The 17,580-nt window shown below is 39.9% G+C and overlaps 1 protein-coding gene across 1 annotated transcript in view; it reads right to left on the bottom strand.

Annotated features, from left to right (window-relative positions):
• Nucleotides 1-17,580, bottom strand: part of gria3a (glutamate receptor, ionotropic, AMPA 3a) — a 65,243-nt gene that overhangs the window by 13,276 nt on the left and 34,387 nt on the right. The window contains 8 exon segments of the mRNA XM_068716312.1: nt 3,544-3,742; nt 5,773-6,146; nt 8,854-9,060; nt 11,022-11,129; nt 13,513-13,617; nt 14,080-14,247; nt 14,632-14,793; nt 15,056-15,109. Of these exon segments, the coding sequence (XP_068572413.1) occupies nt 3,544-3,742; nt 5,773-6,146; nt 8,854-9,060; nt 11,022-11,129; nt 13,513-13,617; nt 14,080-14,247; nt 14,632-14,793; nt 15,056-15,109 (1,377 nt within the window).

Raw genomic sequence — 17,580 nt, 5'->3', positions numbered from 1 at the left:
CGACAGGCCTGGCCATAGCGTAAATATAATTCTCACTACGGCAGTTGTAACTTAACAAAGACAAATGATTTCAATAAATCAATTGTTATTAATGATTTGTGTTGCCACAACAATCATTTAACTGACAAATGGGGCAAGTGAGGAATGTGGGTTTACTGTCCCTTATCATTCTGGAAATAAACTGGTCTCAACTGAAATTCTTCCAGCTACCAGTTCATGCATTTGCAGCTGACTGAAGGGCTGTGAGTGATTCATGTCCCTCTGTGTGCGTCTGTCATGCTGTCATCCAGAAACAGAGACGACAGGCCGAACAAAGCATGTGCCATCATTCTAGTGTTTTATTTTTTATCTGCACGCAATTCTTAGTTAGGTGCATGATGAAGTATGTAATTAAAACTCATTTACTGAATGTTTATGATCAGTGGAAACAAATTAATAATGTAGCTAAATAATAGCGTGGCTCATTTAGCAGCACCGCTGTAATTAATGTTAAAATGATCACTAACACACTTTGATATTGTAATAAAAAGTAAACAAACTACTTCTTACTTGGCATCTCCATTCACACATCTGCTAACATTATTCAATGTCAACCCTTTAACCTCTCCATAAATATACACACAGTATTGCACACAAACTGAATGATCCAAATAAGTTGTCCGTCTCAGCGGCTTGCTGAAAGTAATTGAGAAAAATGTGATTTAAAATGTGAAGCAAATGGGATGTGGCATTAGAGAGCTTCAGAGGCGCTGAGGATTTTTTTGAACAGAGCAAGCCTAGCCGCTTCTCTTTGCTCCTAGTCTTTATCCTAAGGTAAGCTAATCATCTACTAGCTCCTGCTTCATATTGAGTGTGCAGACACAATGGTATTGATCTTTTGAAATCACTGTCAAGAAAGCAAATGAGCATATTTCTTTACACATGCCTTCACACACATCCTGAACCAGGTAAGATACTTAGCAGATACTTGTGATATTTAGCAGAAAGAAATCTAGTTGAGGTTAAAAGTTGAGTAAAACTGAATCTCCAAGGTTTTGCAAAGCCAATTGGTTTGAGAACAACGTTTTGAATCCTTTCTAAAAACCAGAAAAGAATAAAAGTGAGTACTTGAAAAAATGGGCTTGTTGGTTGTCACTGTATATATTGTGTACTGAGGACGCTGTGTGATCTTCTTTGAAGATGATCTTCTTTAAAAAGTATTTACAGCTCCTATTAATCATTAGCTTTGAATCTTCAGATTTCAATAAGTGTTGCTCAGAATGGCTCCTCTGCATTGACATTTCCAGTTTGGAGGAAGAAAGGCAGAATATTTGTCACTCAGGATGAAATCACTACACGGCTGTCAATTATCTTCTCAGGAGCACCTTTGACAAATCACAGCCTGCCAAATACAACGGGGATAAGCACATCCAGCACAGCTTGTGGAGCTGCTTTTAATGCGATGATTCAGCAGGAAGCTTCAGAAAAAAAATCTATTTGATATATTTATATTTGAAAGTTTCTTTAACAGACATTTCAAATGGGGTATTTTACGACTGCGGCACGTGCCAATCACCAAAAATATCTTCTCTCTTCACTTCATCATCTATTTTATAACATTAAGTTAACAAGACTATGGAGAAGTCTGCTGAAAAAAGTTTCTACTTTGACAACTGAATTATTGCTCCTTAGTGCCCCCATTAATGTCACATCTGTTGTCCCTGCAGTCACAACCGCAGAAGTCTGGTTTGAATTACTACACATTAAAAGAGGAGAAAATCAACACAGCTTTGTGACTCAGGATGATCTGTATTAAATACATTTATTTTGTGATTTTAGATAAAGCTACATATGAAATGAGTATCCTCCCCCTAGATGTTACATTAATTAAACCCCCTTACAGGTCTTTGAAACTGTTAAAATTCATAATGAGTAACTTTCAACATGCTCGTTAGATTCTCATTCTCTTTCCAAAATAAAATATTCTGAACAGCCACATTTTTCATGAGTAATGTTTTAAAGTACTGAAGTGCAGGACACAGCGGGTTACAAATGACCTCCTCCACACTGATCATGTTGATTGCTCCAATTCAATGCTTTTAGACCTGAGTTCAGCTTGGCACACAGCACACCATGCCACTGGGGTAAATGGGTTGGGTCACAGAAATGTTACACATGCCTCCACTCGCTGACATCCCAGCAAAAATCATTCCTCTCCACTATCAAACACACTTCTCTCTTGAGAGCTATGCATGCTTTTATTAGATTATGTTCGGACTGACTCTGTCCTAACAAGAAAGCCCTCTTCTGCCAGCTGTGAGAGTAAAATGGAGCAGATAACCAAACCAAACAGACAGAAACAAGCTGTTCTACCTTTACTGTATTTAAGCATCTTTACTCAAGCTGTCTGTAAATCTCAGTGGAGATTGTAAGATGTGATTTTATAACTCCCTGTGGACTGAGGCAGAGTCTGAAACCAACACACAGTGCCTTCCTGATCACACCAGAGTCGTACGGGGTCCACAGGGTTTATATTTATCAAACGTCTCAGAATCACTCAGAGCACTCACACCAAGAGACCGACTAGGACTTAAAATAGACACAGCTCAGAGCCGGACAACGGATGTGAAGGACATTTCCATTTCCGAGGAATAGGACGTCTTCTTTGAGACTGCAGTTCAGTGACAGAAGACATCTTGTAGTTCTTGAAAATGAAATTTCTTAAATTTATAAACACAAACAGAACGGACCTGATCATCTGAAGTGTCGTTTCACTTCTCTTTATGAATCGCTGAACAAATCACAGATGTTGGCAGTGATTCAGAGGCTGAGACAGAAGTACATCTTCACAATTTGATGCAGAATAAAAAAAAAAATGATACATTGGTTTCAAAATGATTCTTTTAAGACTCACAAGCTTACACAATCTGTCACCTGCTTTTCTTAATTGCAACTCTAAGTGAAGTTGAATTATTAGTGTTTTTAAGGCTACAGATTTATCTGTTTTTTGTACTAAGAAGTTTATGCACTGTGAGACCTTGACATAATTGTTTGTGCCCTTGCTTTGGCAGCAATTGAGTAGTGGATATAATAATTAATCTGCACATTAGAAGAGTTTAATTTATGACTCTACTGATGGTTGGATGAGGGAGCATAATTGTGAGAATTGCACAGGTGAATTATATCTGTTGCCAGAAAGTGTGAAGAAACAAAAAAAAAAAAACTTTTGGATTTTGATGGAGAGAATCGGAGTTCATTTTGTGGACAAAATGGATTTTAAACCATAAGCTTAATACCATAATTTAATACTGTGTACCAGTGTTTTATAAAGTACTGAATTAATCAGGCGTAATTGTAATACTAGTAGCCTACTTTGGAATTGCTGTATCAGCGGAAAAATACAATTGTAGACATTTTATCATTGATTATTCATTTAATTTATTACCTGGCAGGTAATAAATCAAATCACACAGAAAAGCTCCAGGCCAACTTTAACTTAAGTGAGAGCGGCTCTCGTTATACAGTGCAGCGACCGCCTGGATGACAGCCAGTTGAGACACTCACCCTAAAGAACTCCTTGGTGGAGCCTGAGTCTAACGTTCCATAGGCGATCTCTGTCTGCTTGGCCAGGTCCTCAGCACCCTCGATCGGAGAAACCATCCTCTCCACGGTGAGGAAGGCCGCCAAGTTAGCCGTGTAGGAGGAGATGATGATGAGGGTGAAGAACCACCACACTCCTCCGACGATGCGGCCGGACAGAGATCTAAGAGGAGGAGACAGAGCAGACAGAGAGACATGAGCGCATCAGAATCTACAATATAGGGAGAGGAAGAGGGATCATTTTCCTGTTTGGCACGTTATCAGCCCAGAAGTTTAGCCCAGACTATCTCCTTAATTTGAGAATTTTTATACTCTTTGGAGAGGTTAACCCATTAAATGATGAGAACTGCGATATTACCCGCATGTCCCTGGTGCGCCATACTATTTGCACAAATTAATTTAAGAGAAGTATCATTAACTCAATATATGATGATTATGATGATTGATTCATTTGTTGAAAGTAATAATAAGCCTCATTAAGTCAATATAACTGTGTTCCACATTTAGTTTTGGCACTAATTCAGGTGTGCAACCATCCCAGGAAAAAATCCTGGGATAACACTCCAAGTTAGTGCTGCTATATTGGGTGCATTTTTTTTGTCTTTGGTGAAATAAAGCAGGTCTTGGTCCTTTTGTTGTGTTTCAGGTTGCAAGTTTATTTACTTGTGGTATCTATTGGTTTAAAGCTGCAGCCAGTTTTTTGTGCAGACATTTGTTAGAACGTTTAGTTCATCTGCTGTAAAATGTATCGCTCTCCATCACAAATTTAGACCGGAGAGGACAGAACAAGTCTGAAGTAAAAGCACATGGAGACTCTGTCTGCCATTGAATTCAGGGTGTGATGAGCCAAACTGCTCCGTCATAGAGATACTCCCATCCTGCTCACTGTTCCTTAACCAATTATTCACAGTTTCCACATCAGCGTAAAGGCTCTGACTTTAAATCTGTGCCTTGCAGAGCAACCCTGGGTTTATATTTTTTTAAATTTGACTATTCTCTCTGGTACCATCCCCGATTTCCACGATCACACACGTTTTACTAAATGTGCTGCTCTCAGATGAACTCACATTTGTCATTTCAAATGAGGGTCTATTTGTACCACATCACTGCATTGCAGATGTACTTCTCTGGATTTCTCCAAATATATTGTTTTCAAAGATATTTATGGATTTATTCTACCCTTATGGCACTTTTTAAGTTGTAAATATTTTGTTTGTACTTCAGCAATCAAAGTCTATGCTATGTTATGACTCCATCATCAAGGTTTCAGAGAGGCTGTTATTCTTGACAGATTTGTATTAAAGTGGCATCATATTAAGATCAATGACCAAAGTTGTAGCCACAAACAATCACTAGAAATCAGTAGAGTAGGTGTAAAAAGAGATATAAATATATATTTATATTATATATATATATTTTGTCCCTATCTTTCAGATGTTTCTTCTTAGTGAATACTAATGATGAAAGGGTTGATCTGTGTAAAAAATTAAATGTTAAATGTGCTAAATGTTTTCATCATTAAAAACCCATTTTTCCAGAAGCAAATCATCAATCACTCATCCAATTTCAGACTAGTTTGAACCTGTGAAAACCTCTCCTTGGTCTTCAACCAGCTGCTATACAATCTTCAAGCGTCTCAGATGAAAGGATGACGGAAGCAAAAATCCTTGAAGAAGAGGCGAGGGACACCACAACAGTGATGAATAAAGAAACAGATGGATAAACAAATACAGGGGATGACCATTGAATTGGAAAAATACATAATGTAATGGTGCTGATGATGTGTTTTTTCCCCCCACAAAATGCATTATATGCACCAATGAGATGACCGTAAAATGGGACATGCAGCAAAAACACGGTAGCCCTCCAAGAGTCATGAGGAATTCGAGCATTGGATGAAACATAATGACCCCTTTGCATTTTACAGCCCTCAGCATGGTGGATATAAGTTATTTTGTGGATGCAAAGCATCACGGCTGGCATGCAGTTTCAAAGCAAAGGTGTGTTTGCTCCGAGAAAGAAATGGGAGGAAAGTGCAGTGAAGTGAAGCATGAGGTTAGGTGGACAGCTGCAATACCAAAGCTCAAAATAACCTATATGCACCATGGCAGGAAGGAGATGAATGTATGGGACTATAAAATGCAGATGACAAAGACAACTGAGGGGTGCTGAAGAGTGAATACAACAACCAACCTTGGTGAGATATCGCATCCTTGCTGCATGAAGGCACCCAGGGAGAACCACAGGCTATTAAAAATCCCAAAGTCGTTTGGAGGATCTGGGGGGCTCTGAGGGTCTTTGGCCTCATCATTCTCATCCAGATGCCACTCGTAAGGGCTGAAACGGCTCACCAGGAAGAGCACCACACTCACGCCGATATAGGCAAAAACTATACACATCCAAATCTCATAGGCCAGTGGGTCCAGGAAGGAAAACACCCCAGGTTTGGACTTTTGAGGCTTCTTAATCATAATGGAGATGCCCAAGCTCATAAAGGGCTTAGAGAAGTCTATCACTTCTTCCCGTACCAACGTTATAGTTAGAGGAGCCACGGCTATGTCAGCTCTCTGTGAAAATGGGAACAGGCACACTGGGAGTTAGTCTTACAGAACAAATAACCAACCAAAGGTTTACATATTGACTTAATAAAAGAAACACTGAAAAACTTAAAAGTTAATGCAATAACCATGACTATATATACAGTGCTGTGAAAAAGTATTTGCCCCATTCCTGGTTTCTTATTTTTTTGCATATTTGTCACACTTAAATGTTTCAGATCATCAAACAAATTTTAATATTAGACAAAGATAACCCGAGTAAATACAAAATGCAGTTTTTAAATGATGATTTAATTTATTAAGGGAGAAAAGCTATCCAAACCTACTTGGCCCTATGTGAAAAAGTAATTGCCCCCTAAACCTGATAACTGGTTTTGTCACCCTTGGCGGCAACAATTGCAATCCAGCGTTTGCGATAACTGGCAATGAGTCTTTCACATCGCTGTGGAAGAATTTTGGCCCACTCTTCTTTGCAGAATTGTTTTAATTCAGCCACATTGGATGGTTTTCGATCAGAAACGGCTTGTTGAAGGTCATGCCACAGCATCTCAATCAGATTTAAGTCCAGACTTTGACTAGGCCACTCCAAAACCTTCATTTTGCTTTTTTTGAGCCATTCAGAGGTGGACGTGTGTTTCGGATCATTGTCCTGCTGCATAACCAAAGTGTGCTTGAGTTTGAGGTCACGAACTGATGGCTCGACATTCTCCTTCAGGATTTTCTGGTAGAGAGCAGAATTCATGGTTCCATAAATTATGGCAAGTCGTCCAGGTCCTGAAGCTGCAAAGCAGCCCCAGACCATCACACTACCACCACCATGTGTGACTGTTGGTATGATGTTGTTTTTATGAAATGCTGTGTCAGTTTTACGCCAGATGTAACGGGACGCACACCTTCCAAAAAGTTCAACTTTTGTCTCGTCAGTCCACAGAATATTTGCCCAAAAGTCTCGGGGATCATCAAGATGTTTTTTGGCAAATGTGAGACGAGCCTTTGTGTTCTTTTTGCTCAGCAGTGGCTTTCGCCTTAGAACTGTCCCACAGATGCTATTTGTGCCCAGTCTCTTTCTTATTGTTGAATCATGAACACTGACCTTAACTGAGGCGAGTGAGGCCTGCAGTTCTTTAGATGTTGTTCTGGGGTCTTTCCAGACTGATTCATGTCAGTTACTTTGTTTCTCATCTGTTCTTGAATTTCTTTACATCGCGGCATGATTTGTTGCTTTTTGAGATCTTTTAGCCTACTTCACTTTGTCAGACAGGTTCTATTTAAGTGATTTCTTGATTCAACAGGTCTGGCAGTAATCAGGCCTGGGTGTGGATAGTGAAATTGAACTCAGCTTTCCAAAAAATCACATTTGATTCATGATTTATCAAGGGGGTGCAATTACTTTTTCACATAGGGCCAAGTAGGTTTGGATAGCTTTTCTCCCTTAATAAAAGAAATCATCATTTGAAAACTGCATATTGTATTAACTCGGGTTATCTTTGTCTAATATTAAAATTAGTTTGATGATCTGAAACATTTAAGTGTGACAAATATGCAAAAAAATAAGAAACCCGGAAGGGGGCAAATACTTTTTCACAGCACTGTAGCTCACACTGTCTTCTAAACACATATACTGTACGTGCCCAGGCACTCAGCTTTTAAGTGTATTCATGGAGTAAAGAGATTGGACACAGTTAAATGTGACATCTTAGAATATACTGAATAGACCTGTGATAATGCCTATGAGAGGGATCTCTGCCATTTGAAAATGAGTCACTCAGCATTTGTGTTGGCTAATGTCTTTGTCTCGGTCCAAATCTCCTCCATGAATCAAACAGAGGGTTGGAAGACAGAAGTGGAGGAGCTTATGTAAGCAGTCCATGAAATGTGAATCAGCCTGTTAAATTCACTTCTATCAGATCTTTTGCAAACGCCTGACCGACTTGTCAATTAGTATCTCACTGTGGTGACAAAAGTTTGCATTGAGGTGATTGGTGGTATTGTAACATCAAAATATGGAAATATTTAACACAAAGGATTCATATCTTAGATCAAGTTAGGAGGGGTCTCAGCCAAAAGTGTCCAATATTAATTCTGGATGCAATAAATACAGCATAGGTCTTCTCTTTCTGTCTAAGCTATCAATATTAAGAGGGCTACAGAAGAGCCAAGCCTTCTGTAACTTAGCCACAACAGTGGAAAGAAAAGGTTTTAAATAGAGAAACCTGCACTGAATCACTGATTGCATGCAGATTTTTGTTTTAATTCCAGTCTGCCGTGTGAGATTCTTCAACATTATTCATTTAGCAGCTGAGGTCTCATAAAAGATGCATATCATCTTGTTAAAGCCAGTTTAAATGTGAGTGAGCCACGAGATGCATGACAAAAAAACAGTCCAGGCAATTTGTAGTTGAAGAAGGGCTTTCCAAAACCCACTCAGCCCACTTTGATTGATAGTATATTTACATGGTAATATTCAATATAATCATATAATGCATCATTGGTTTATTTCAACTAAAAATGGGTAGAGTGAGTTTTATAAAAAAAACCTCTCTTGTTTGAAAATGTGGAGGAAACTTAATTTCATTTACTATGCTTTACAATAATATGAACAAAAATGGAGTAGCAGGAAACAATAAAAGATGAACAGTTAACCCCCCCCCCCACACACACACACACACACACACACACACACACTTATGACCTACACAGGCGGACTGAGACTTACCCCATACACCAGTTCACCCACCATCCCGTTCCACGTCTTGGTCTCCGGATCTCTGGCTCCGTACTTCCCATCCGGGACTACTGACAGCTTATATCTTATCCCCACATGTTTTGCAATTTCAGAAGCTAAATCGACACAGTAGCCTTCATATCTGTCATTCCCATCCATCTGCATATAGTTTTTCTTGTACATCACATAGGGAGCTTCCTGTTAATCAGACATAAATTTGAGTTCATTGTAAAGAAACACACAGATGAGGCCAGACCTCATGAGTCACACAAGGCTGTGACGTGATTGGTACTGAAAGCATGCACACATGCTGGGGGGACAGACAAACAGATATGGGGGACATTAAAAGCCAAACAGAGCAGAGTTTAGAAGGATCTATGCAGCATCAGTTACAGGCATGTTATTTGGGGACTCGACAGACTAAAAAAAGCAGGCCGCTGCTGGAGTGACGAGGCCAAATGGGCCAGCGGGAGGAGCGAAGCATCTAACACGTATAAAGGAGGCAAAGCAGGATGTCAGGGCTCCTTCATGCTAACCTCATCCGCAATCTAAATGTGTGAAACAGGATGATAGGCGAAGGTTGCATGTGCTTTGCATCAGCGTGGCACAAGGAGCAGGACAAGTTGAATGGAGCACTTTTCCAGTTCATAAAGTAAACGTCAGTGAAAGCAGAGAGTGATACATCCAAAACTTGGATATCTATTCATACATCAAACAAATATCAAGCTCAAAAAACATGTGAGCCACATCAGAAGAGTAGCTGTATGACCAAATAAAAAGTCATACTGGTTCTTTCGTTCGTTTCTATCATGACAATAAAATAATCTGCTTGTTGTCTCGATTATATCGTTTGACTATTCCGCATCACCTCTGTGCCTTGGATTTCAATAAAATATGTATTTCCTCAAAAATGGAAAAACACGTTTGCCATCAAACCTCTTCTCGATGAACTAGTGTCATCTTGAGGATATTCAGCAATAGAGATTTACTTTGTCTTACGGCATGAACATGTTTTTCAGAGGTTATTTCAGTAACAATCAAAGTCATCTTCAGAGGAGACCGATACTTGATTCTTTCACAGTATCCAGCAGTTTCACTCCTTTGTTGTTCGAACTACTCCCTCTTTAACTTGTCTTCCATTCTGCAGTCATGTACAATGTTAAAAAAAAAAACTAAATGAAAGAGTCGCACCCCATAATAATAGGATGGCTTTTCATTGAATATGGCATTTAACTTTAAAGTTATGGAATGTAAGAAAAGCAACATGAAGTTAGTGACATGACTGTGATGTATCAAAAACAATAGTTGTCTTTATTCAAATCAAAGGCATGCCTGGCAGTGAGAAAATAATGCAATGACACTACTCTTCTGTTTTATCTTCCTTACAGTTGTTGTATTACCTGCCTGGTCATGAGGACAATGAGTTACTACACATTGAAATGAGAATGTATGGCTATTACATTCTGAATTTGTCTAAGATGCATACATAATAGGCAAAGTCAGAAGGAACGAGAGGCCGTGGTTTTAAATGTAAGATAAGGAGCACCTTATGTTACATTTAAAAATGGCTGATGATTACTAAACTGTGACTACGGTCTGTACAGAAACTAGCACTGTGTCTAACCCTGAGCTTGCTATGCTGGGAGCACTGGTTTTAAAGATGCCCACAATAGATACATTACAATTCAGTGCCAAAGTAAATTTGAACAAAGAGATAAACAGTCAAAGGTTGCAGCCTTTGGTTGTTTATGTCCTCCTTGTGTGCAGATCATTTCATGTCTCCAGTGAGACACAACTAGTTTTACCCCGACGTCACTGACAGTTTACTTAATGAGAGGGAAATATGTTTACTTACGTATGCACTGAATGTGAATACAATGGTGTCTATCTTTATAGTTATCATTACCAAAGCCGTTATTGTGATGTCACTACTACAACAGCCCACCGTAATATAAAAAAACCAAAATGCTTTGGCACCCACACGGATACAGTTGAAACACTCTTTGTGAATCGACTGTTTCAACATGTAGTGAGTGGATGGAAAGCAACTCAAAACGAAATAATTCTACCCTCCCAGGACAGATTGCAACAATGGACACCTTGACCTTGAGTGGCAGAAATCTTATGGTGAAACACTTAAAACCTGCTTGAGAGTGTACCATAATAGTAGTGACCACAATTGTTCGGTTTTCCACAGAAGAGGACTCGTTGGTGACCTGCTGATCCATAATATAAACAAACTTTTCGTACTCATTCCAGTAGCCGATCTGAAAATGAAACAAAGGTTCACAATTATTACGAGAAGCAGAAAGACGTTTTGACAGAAGAGCCTCCAGGTACAGTGTATGTGAGTTGATTGGCTCTATCTGTACAGCAGGAGACAGAGTTAGTTTTGCCTGATGTAGGATTTATATAAAAAGCCTGTAGTGGTGCTTTTCACTTCACCTGGGCTCCACTTCAGCAGAGTAGGCGTAAGCTATTCCTGGCTCAGAAAAATGTTCTCTTACATAACAAGAAAGCAGCACCAATACAGTTCTTGAAGACTGATAAAATGAATACCAGCAAGACAAATCTAATAGTCTAAATGTGCCTTATCTAGCCAGTGCAGAAGGTTCTTCTACTGTTCTATTAATACTACACATAGCACACACAGTATAACGTAGCACAAAAACAAACACTGGCCCTTTGTGTCTACTGAACCTGAGATGATTCCAGTGGATGCATTATGTTTATTTCTGTTACACTCTTGATTTATTCGGCCAAGAAGAAGTCAACGGCTCCCACGTCTGGTAGCTATGATGAACAATACTCACTCTGTTGTCACTGCCGATTGTCTTGCACTGTTTGGATGTGAGGGCCGCTGTGATGTATGTTGCCATGTGAGCTGAACTATGTGAACAGTATAGGGCCACCTCCTTTTTGGTGCCAGCTTTTGTGGGGACCTTATTAAAGTTTAGGGGCAGAAAGCTTGCAAAGCCACAGCACTGTGTGTGTGTGTGTGTGTGTGTGTGTGTGTGTGTGTGTGTGTGGCTTGCCCAATTACAGCACTAATGCATCGCGTGAGTGTAGTGTATCTGGAGACACGTCCTTGTAAAAGTCCAACTGAAATTATTCCTATATGCTGTCAAGTCGTCAGTGATGTTCAAATTGACTGTTAATAGTTTTATAATTGCCAGTAGAAAAAACTGTAGACATATATCAAAAATGACCCTTTTGCCTCCAAACCTCTGGAGAGGCAGGTCGATGCATGTGTTTGTGAACAAACTTTCTGTGGCAACTAGAGCTTACAAGCTAATAAGAGGATAGACAGTGTTTTGTTAGTGGTATTGAAGAAAAGGACCAAATGATTCAGCATCTAAACTAACAGACATTGACAAGTGTTACAGCTGTCAAGCTAAATGACTAAATTACTTTTCTGAGCGAGTGCACTTCTCCCCCGGTTGTTTGCGTGCTCGTTTAGTAAGCCATGGCACAAAACAAGACATGTGTCAACGCTTGTAGACAAAATGGACACACTGAAAGCTAATGTGGGCTGCAGCTCCCAGTTCTTAGCTTTTGTCTGTCCGTCTCCAAGGTTGATATGTATTCAGATAAAGTGCAAAATAAAATGTTTTTATTGGCTACATGACAAAAAAGGGCATCCTGTTTACAGAGCAGATCTCTATGCTGCAGTATAAAATAAACAAGCAATTTAATTTCATGTGCGCTTTAAGGTGCAATACTGCTGTAAGGACTGACACCTTAAAGCCTGCCTCACAAGAGCTGCTAACCCACCTAGCAGCTTCATTATAGTGAGGTCTTACTGTGATGGTGGATTAAAGGCCGTGTTGGAGAATTGCGTTAAGGAAAACATGGAAAACTGGACTGAACTTCAAAAAGTGACGTTCAAATAAACACATACACATAATGATACACAAAATATCATCTATTTTTAAATCTTGCAAAGCAAGCCCACATATTACAATTTGCGTGTTGTCCGCCTAGACTCCATAGGCAATTGCTTTATGTAATTTCAGGCGATTGACAGCTCAATCAGGCATCAGCACGAACCCTTCAGACATCTGATTGGACAGATGCACCACTCGCTGAGCTGTCAGTGGTTTAAGCATCAAAGTTGTAAACACATGGCAGCTCTTTCTTAAACACTAAAGTTCTTCTAAGCTGTGATCAGTTTCTGAATAAGTGTGCGGTCCCTGTATTAGCAGAGTAATACCTCATTTTGTAGCAATAACATGTGGTTTAAATAGATATTCATGATGTGTCTGAGTTTTAAACCATGTCATCTTCTAAATTACTGCTCCCCACAGATGTAGATTGATTCAGCTTCTCGGGGCTCGACTGACTCTCCGTGGATTTTTTCCAGATTCAAATCTCAGAGGGGATGCGAGATCACACGATTTAGGCTGGCTTTGCAAGACTGGGTACTGGCAGCTTCAGTCCAAAACCAACCCCTCTACTTGTGAACTGCCATCACGCCAAGAGAAGGTACAATCCCCATCTAAGAGCTGCTTGAAACTTGTCTGTATTTATGTTAGTGGATATCAAAACATACAGTGCTAATATCTATATCATATGCTGATCCTGTTGATTGTATTTAATTACACATTATCAAATTAGGATTGATGTTTCCACGGCTGTGTGCTCACTCACCTTCCTGGGGCCTCCTGACTTCATCTCGTACACATCAATTGTGTAATTAGATCGTCGACCAAATGTGTCAAACTGGATGTTTCCTGTCATACCTTGTACTTGGACCTGCCAGACAGAAAGAAAAGAATGATAACACTTGCTCTTTACGTACAACATGTGAGCAAACTCCACATGAAAACATGCAACAAACCGTCTTGAAATATGGCGCCCAAAATTCTCTCCAGCGTCTTTTGGTTTCCCAGGTGTGTTGTGGCAGGCAAAGTGATCAGATCAATGTGGAAAATGTGCAAAACTAGTGGAAGTGACAGACGTTTAAGGGAAGGGAAACATTGCTTTCACTTTTTGCTGAGACAAAGTGATGGAGAGATGATATTTAAAGAAATAATACTGTTCTGACATGCTGTGTGGAATGAAATATCTTTTACCGTAACAATACAATCAGTAACTTTTGAAGCAGATTAGAGTGAAGAGTGATATAAAAGCAAATATTCAACTGTAAACTGTAACTGAGTAAATAAAATAAATAGCAGAGCTGTTTGAAGAGATGGTGAAAGCCCTCGATCTTACCATTTTGAGGGCTCTCTCTATGTCGATGCCTTGGCTCCAGGGCACTGCAGGGTTAGCGAGGCAGTCTCCTGCACTCCCCCTGCGAGACACGTCCACTCGCTGGCGCCGTAGGTACCGGAAGGCCTCCGCAATCACGAGGATGGCATCGTGGGTCAGCGCTGACGTGTACTGAGACAAAGGTCACAAGAAACCCCAGTGACGCACATCATGCAGACTGCGCTGCTATCAAAGCAAGGTTATCATCTCTGCAGGAGTATTTGGTGTATGTACACTGAGAGCAGTGCCACTGATGTGAAAAGTAAAAAAAAAAAAATCAAAGCCTCACACTATGATAGACGTAAAAATTGCGCAAGCTTGAAAGATGCAGCTATTCAAGGGCAAACAGGTGACAAGTTATTTAAGCAACGTCTCACTGAAATGATTCAGAATGACATCTTTTCTCTGGTTTCAGCAGAGTTACTACCTAAAAACTTGGAGGAGGGAGGAGAGAAAAAGTGTCTTTGAAAATAAAATAATACAATGTTACTGTTACTGCAGCTATGCCTCACTGACCTTCAGTGGAGTGTTTTTGGCTTCTGGAAATTCTCTTTCATCTAGGCGCTCCCAGCGCTGGAGGAACTGCTGGACGATGGGGCTGTCTGGGTTGATGATCTGGAAGCCTGTGATGTTGGCTCCACCGGAAAAGACCCTGTCCAGGCTCATGTTGGAAAAACCCTGAGAGCAAAGAACACAAGTGACTGGTAGTGGAACGAGAAATCATTAGGAGCAAAGGAAAAACTGCTTTAGCTTACCCATCAGTGGCTCATTACTTAGTTCTGCTTAATTACTGCAGTCAATTGGTAGTCTATCAGCACGATATATATTGAAAAGTTTGACTATTCTACAGAGAGTGTTGCATTTCTTTGCACTGCATTGCATCACACAGAGATGTGTTGTTCTGAGCTTTGTTGGATTGTTTCATGTTGCGAGTCCTCACCAGGTTGGCGAGGATATAATGGTATCCTCTGCTGTTTTTTCCGGAGGTCACCACCTACAAGTCGCAGGAGGAGACACACAATGAGTCACATCCACGTCTCATAATACTGAGAACATTCAGAGGGCTGAGATTCAGAAATGACAAAGACCTTTGATTTCATAACAGAGAATATTTGGTTGGAAAGACATTTTTAGAGCAACATTTGCAAGGGCGAGAGGGAGCGTGTGACCACATTTGTATGTGTATGTGTGTGTGTGTGTGTGTGTGTGTGTGTGTGTGTGTGTCTGCATGAGACACACACAGATAGGGGACAAACTGTGATGACAGCACTTGTTCCTTTCCATTAACTTCAACATGTAAAATAAGGTCAAGGCTCTGGCAAACCTCCCTCTCTCTCTCTTTCTCTCTCTGCAGTCGCCTGTGCTCTACAGTCTGCCACTTTATGCTCCGCCCGTCGCAGTCGCACACTAGACTTAATTAAACCCAAAACATTGTACAGCACCTGTCTAAGCAAGCAGACACAGAGGGAGCAGCATTCGTTGATTTCTTTAAACTTCTTCACCAGCCAAACCTCCCTCTCTCTCTCTCTCTCTCTCTCTCTCTCTCTCTCTCTCTCTCTCTCTCTCTCTCTCTCTCTCTCTCTCTCTCACACGCACTCTCTTTCTCTCTCCATATCTCTCTCAATTCAGATTATGCATCATAGATTACGAAGTATCAAAAAAGAAACTGTGGGGGTGGATAGTTGCTTTCCCCCTCCCCTCCCTGTCTTTTCACTTTCTACACTCCCCCACAGTTTTGATTTAAGTGTGCTCAGGCACTGAAATCAGCTAAATGTGAAATGTCCAGAGTGATAGTGATATCATGTTGGAGAGAATTTATAGAGCACTTGAATACAGATGAGAAATTTTACAACAGCACTGCAACAAGAACATGCATCCCTGTGGTATATCTCTAGTGCTATTTCCAAATTTTTCATTTAGGCCAGGTGTACAATGATGTAATAACTGCCCAGTTTCTTATTCAGTGCATGCACTCCCACACCTGTGCTTTCATTCACACCTGTGCACCTTAAACTCTTCTGCTTACTCCTCCCTTATTGTCTTGTAATTGTCTCTGGAGAGGGAACGTCCTTGCTCCAAGGTTGGTCCTCCGACCGGCTTATACACTCTGACAAATTTCAACAATAAATCCAATTACCTTCCTCGGAAATGTAAAATGATTTCATTGTGTTCAACGTTTTGCACCTCTCCCCACCGACTCCGAAAGCCCCCCAGATCCTGCCTTTTCCTCATAAGACAAAAAAAATCCTAGAAGCCTTTTCTGCTTATTGTCTTCCAAATTGTCTTGAAAAGCTTTTCATTTGCTATCTGTGTGAGAGGGAGCTGCATTGACCCAAGTGAAGCAACACAGCGAGCACTTAATGAAGCTGCAGTGCCTGGAGTGACTGGCTACAACTCCCGTTTGTCACCAGCACACTCAGGCAGAAAGCACAAAACTTCACACATCTATATGCGCATCCAAAACTGACACCTCAACTGCTGTTTCTGACTGAAAGCACATTTAGCTGTTAGAAAATAATCAACTGCAAACATGTATCGCTTACTGTAGCTACAAGGAACACGAAAACAAAAAATAATGTGGGAGTTCTATTACATTTGGCTGTCTAACAGGCGAGGTAAAAGTTATATTGAATGCCAAGGAAGGTCATAAACACATATGTTTCTTAGTGTTAAATGCTACAAGCTTCTGCAGCCATGGTTCAACTATGATATATTTAATGAATCCTAATGTAAAGCTGTGATGTAAGGCAAATGTGTTTTAGCATCCAAATGGTCATATTGCCTCCGTTATTCACTGTTGATTTTATATACTTTCATGCACATCACGTTGATACCACTTGGCTTTTGTGTCAAGTGTTTCCTTGACTTGCATGAAAAAAAATGCAAGTCAAGGAACCCCCCCCCCCCCCCCCCCCCCCCCCCCCCCCCGACAGCTGCATTGGTAGTCATCTGGCTGGCAACGAGCACGAAGACTGACATGTATTCTAATGTTGAGATACCTGGTTGGATGATTCTGGGAGGCGGATCTTGTTAGATCGTGTTTATATTTACACAATCAATTAGTCAGCCAACATACTAAAAACTGTTTGCTCTGATTGACAAAAAAACATTGTTCATAGTAAGAACAGTTAACGATTAAACAAAAATTAAATGAATAAATTCCTAATAGCAAACAAAAGCTAATGAAAAGACAAAAATGTTCAGTTTCCACAAAATTATTATTATATTTTTTTTCAAATGCAAATTTATTTGCTATTACTCCGGTTTAATCAAAAAAATCATACTGATAAAATACTTTCTACAAAAAATACCATGGCATCATGTACAATTTATTATATATATATATATATATATATATATATATATATATATTATATGAAAATGGATTATAATCAGAAAATGTTGTATATTGTGGCAAAATTTAACAGAAGAACAATATCAGCATGAATAGTTCATAACTGATTG

Source organism: Cebidichthys violaceus, unplaced genomic scaffold (assembly GCF_023349555.1).
Source record: "Cebidichthys violaceus isolate CVI_PGR_0920_01 unplaced genomic scaffold, fCebVio1.0.p SCAF_20, whole genome shotgun sequence".
Classification (NCBI taxonomy): domain Eukaryota; kingdom Metazoa; phylum Chordata; class Actinopteri; order Perciformes; family Stichaeidae; genus Cebidichthys; species Cebidichthys violaceus.
Note: the sequence above shows the minus strand (reverse complement) of the source record. Positions and strands in the feature narration are given on the sequence as shown.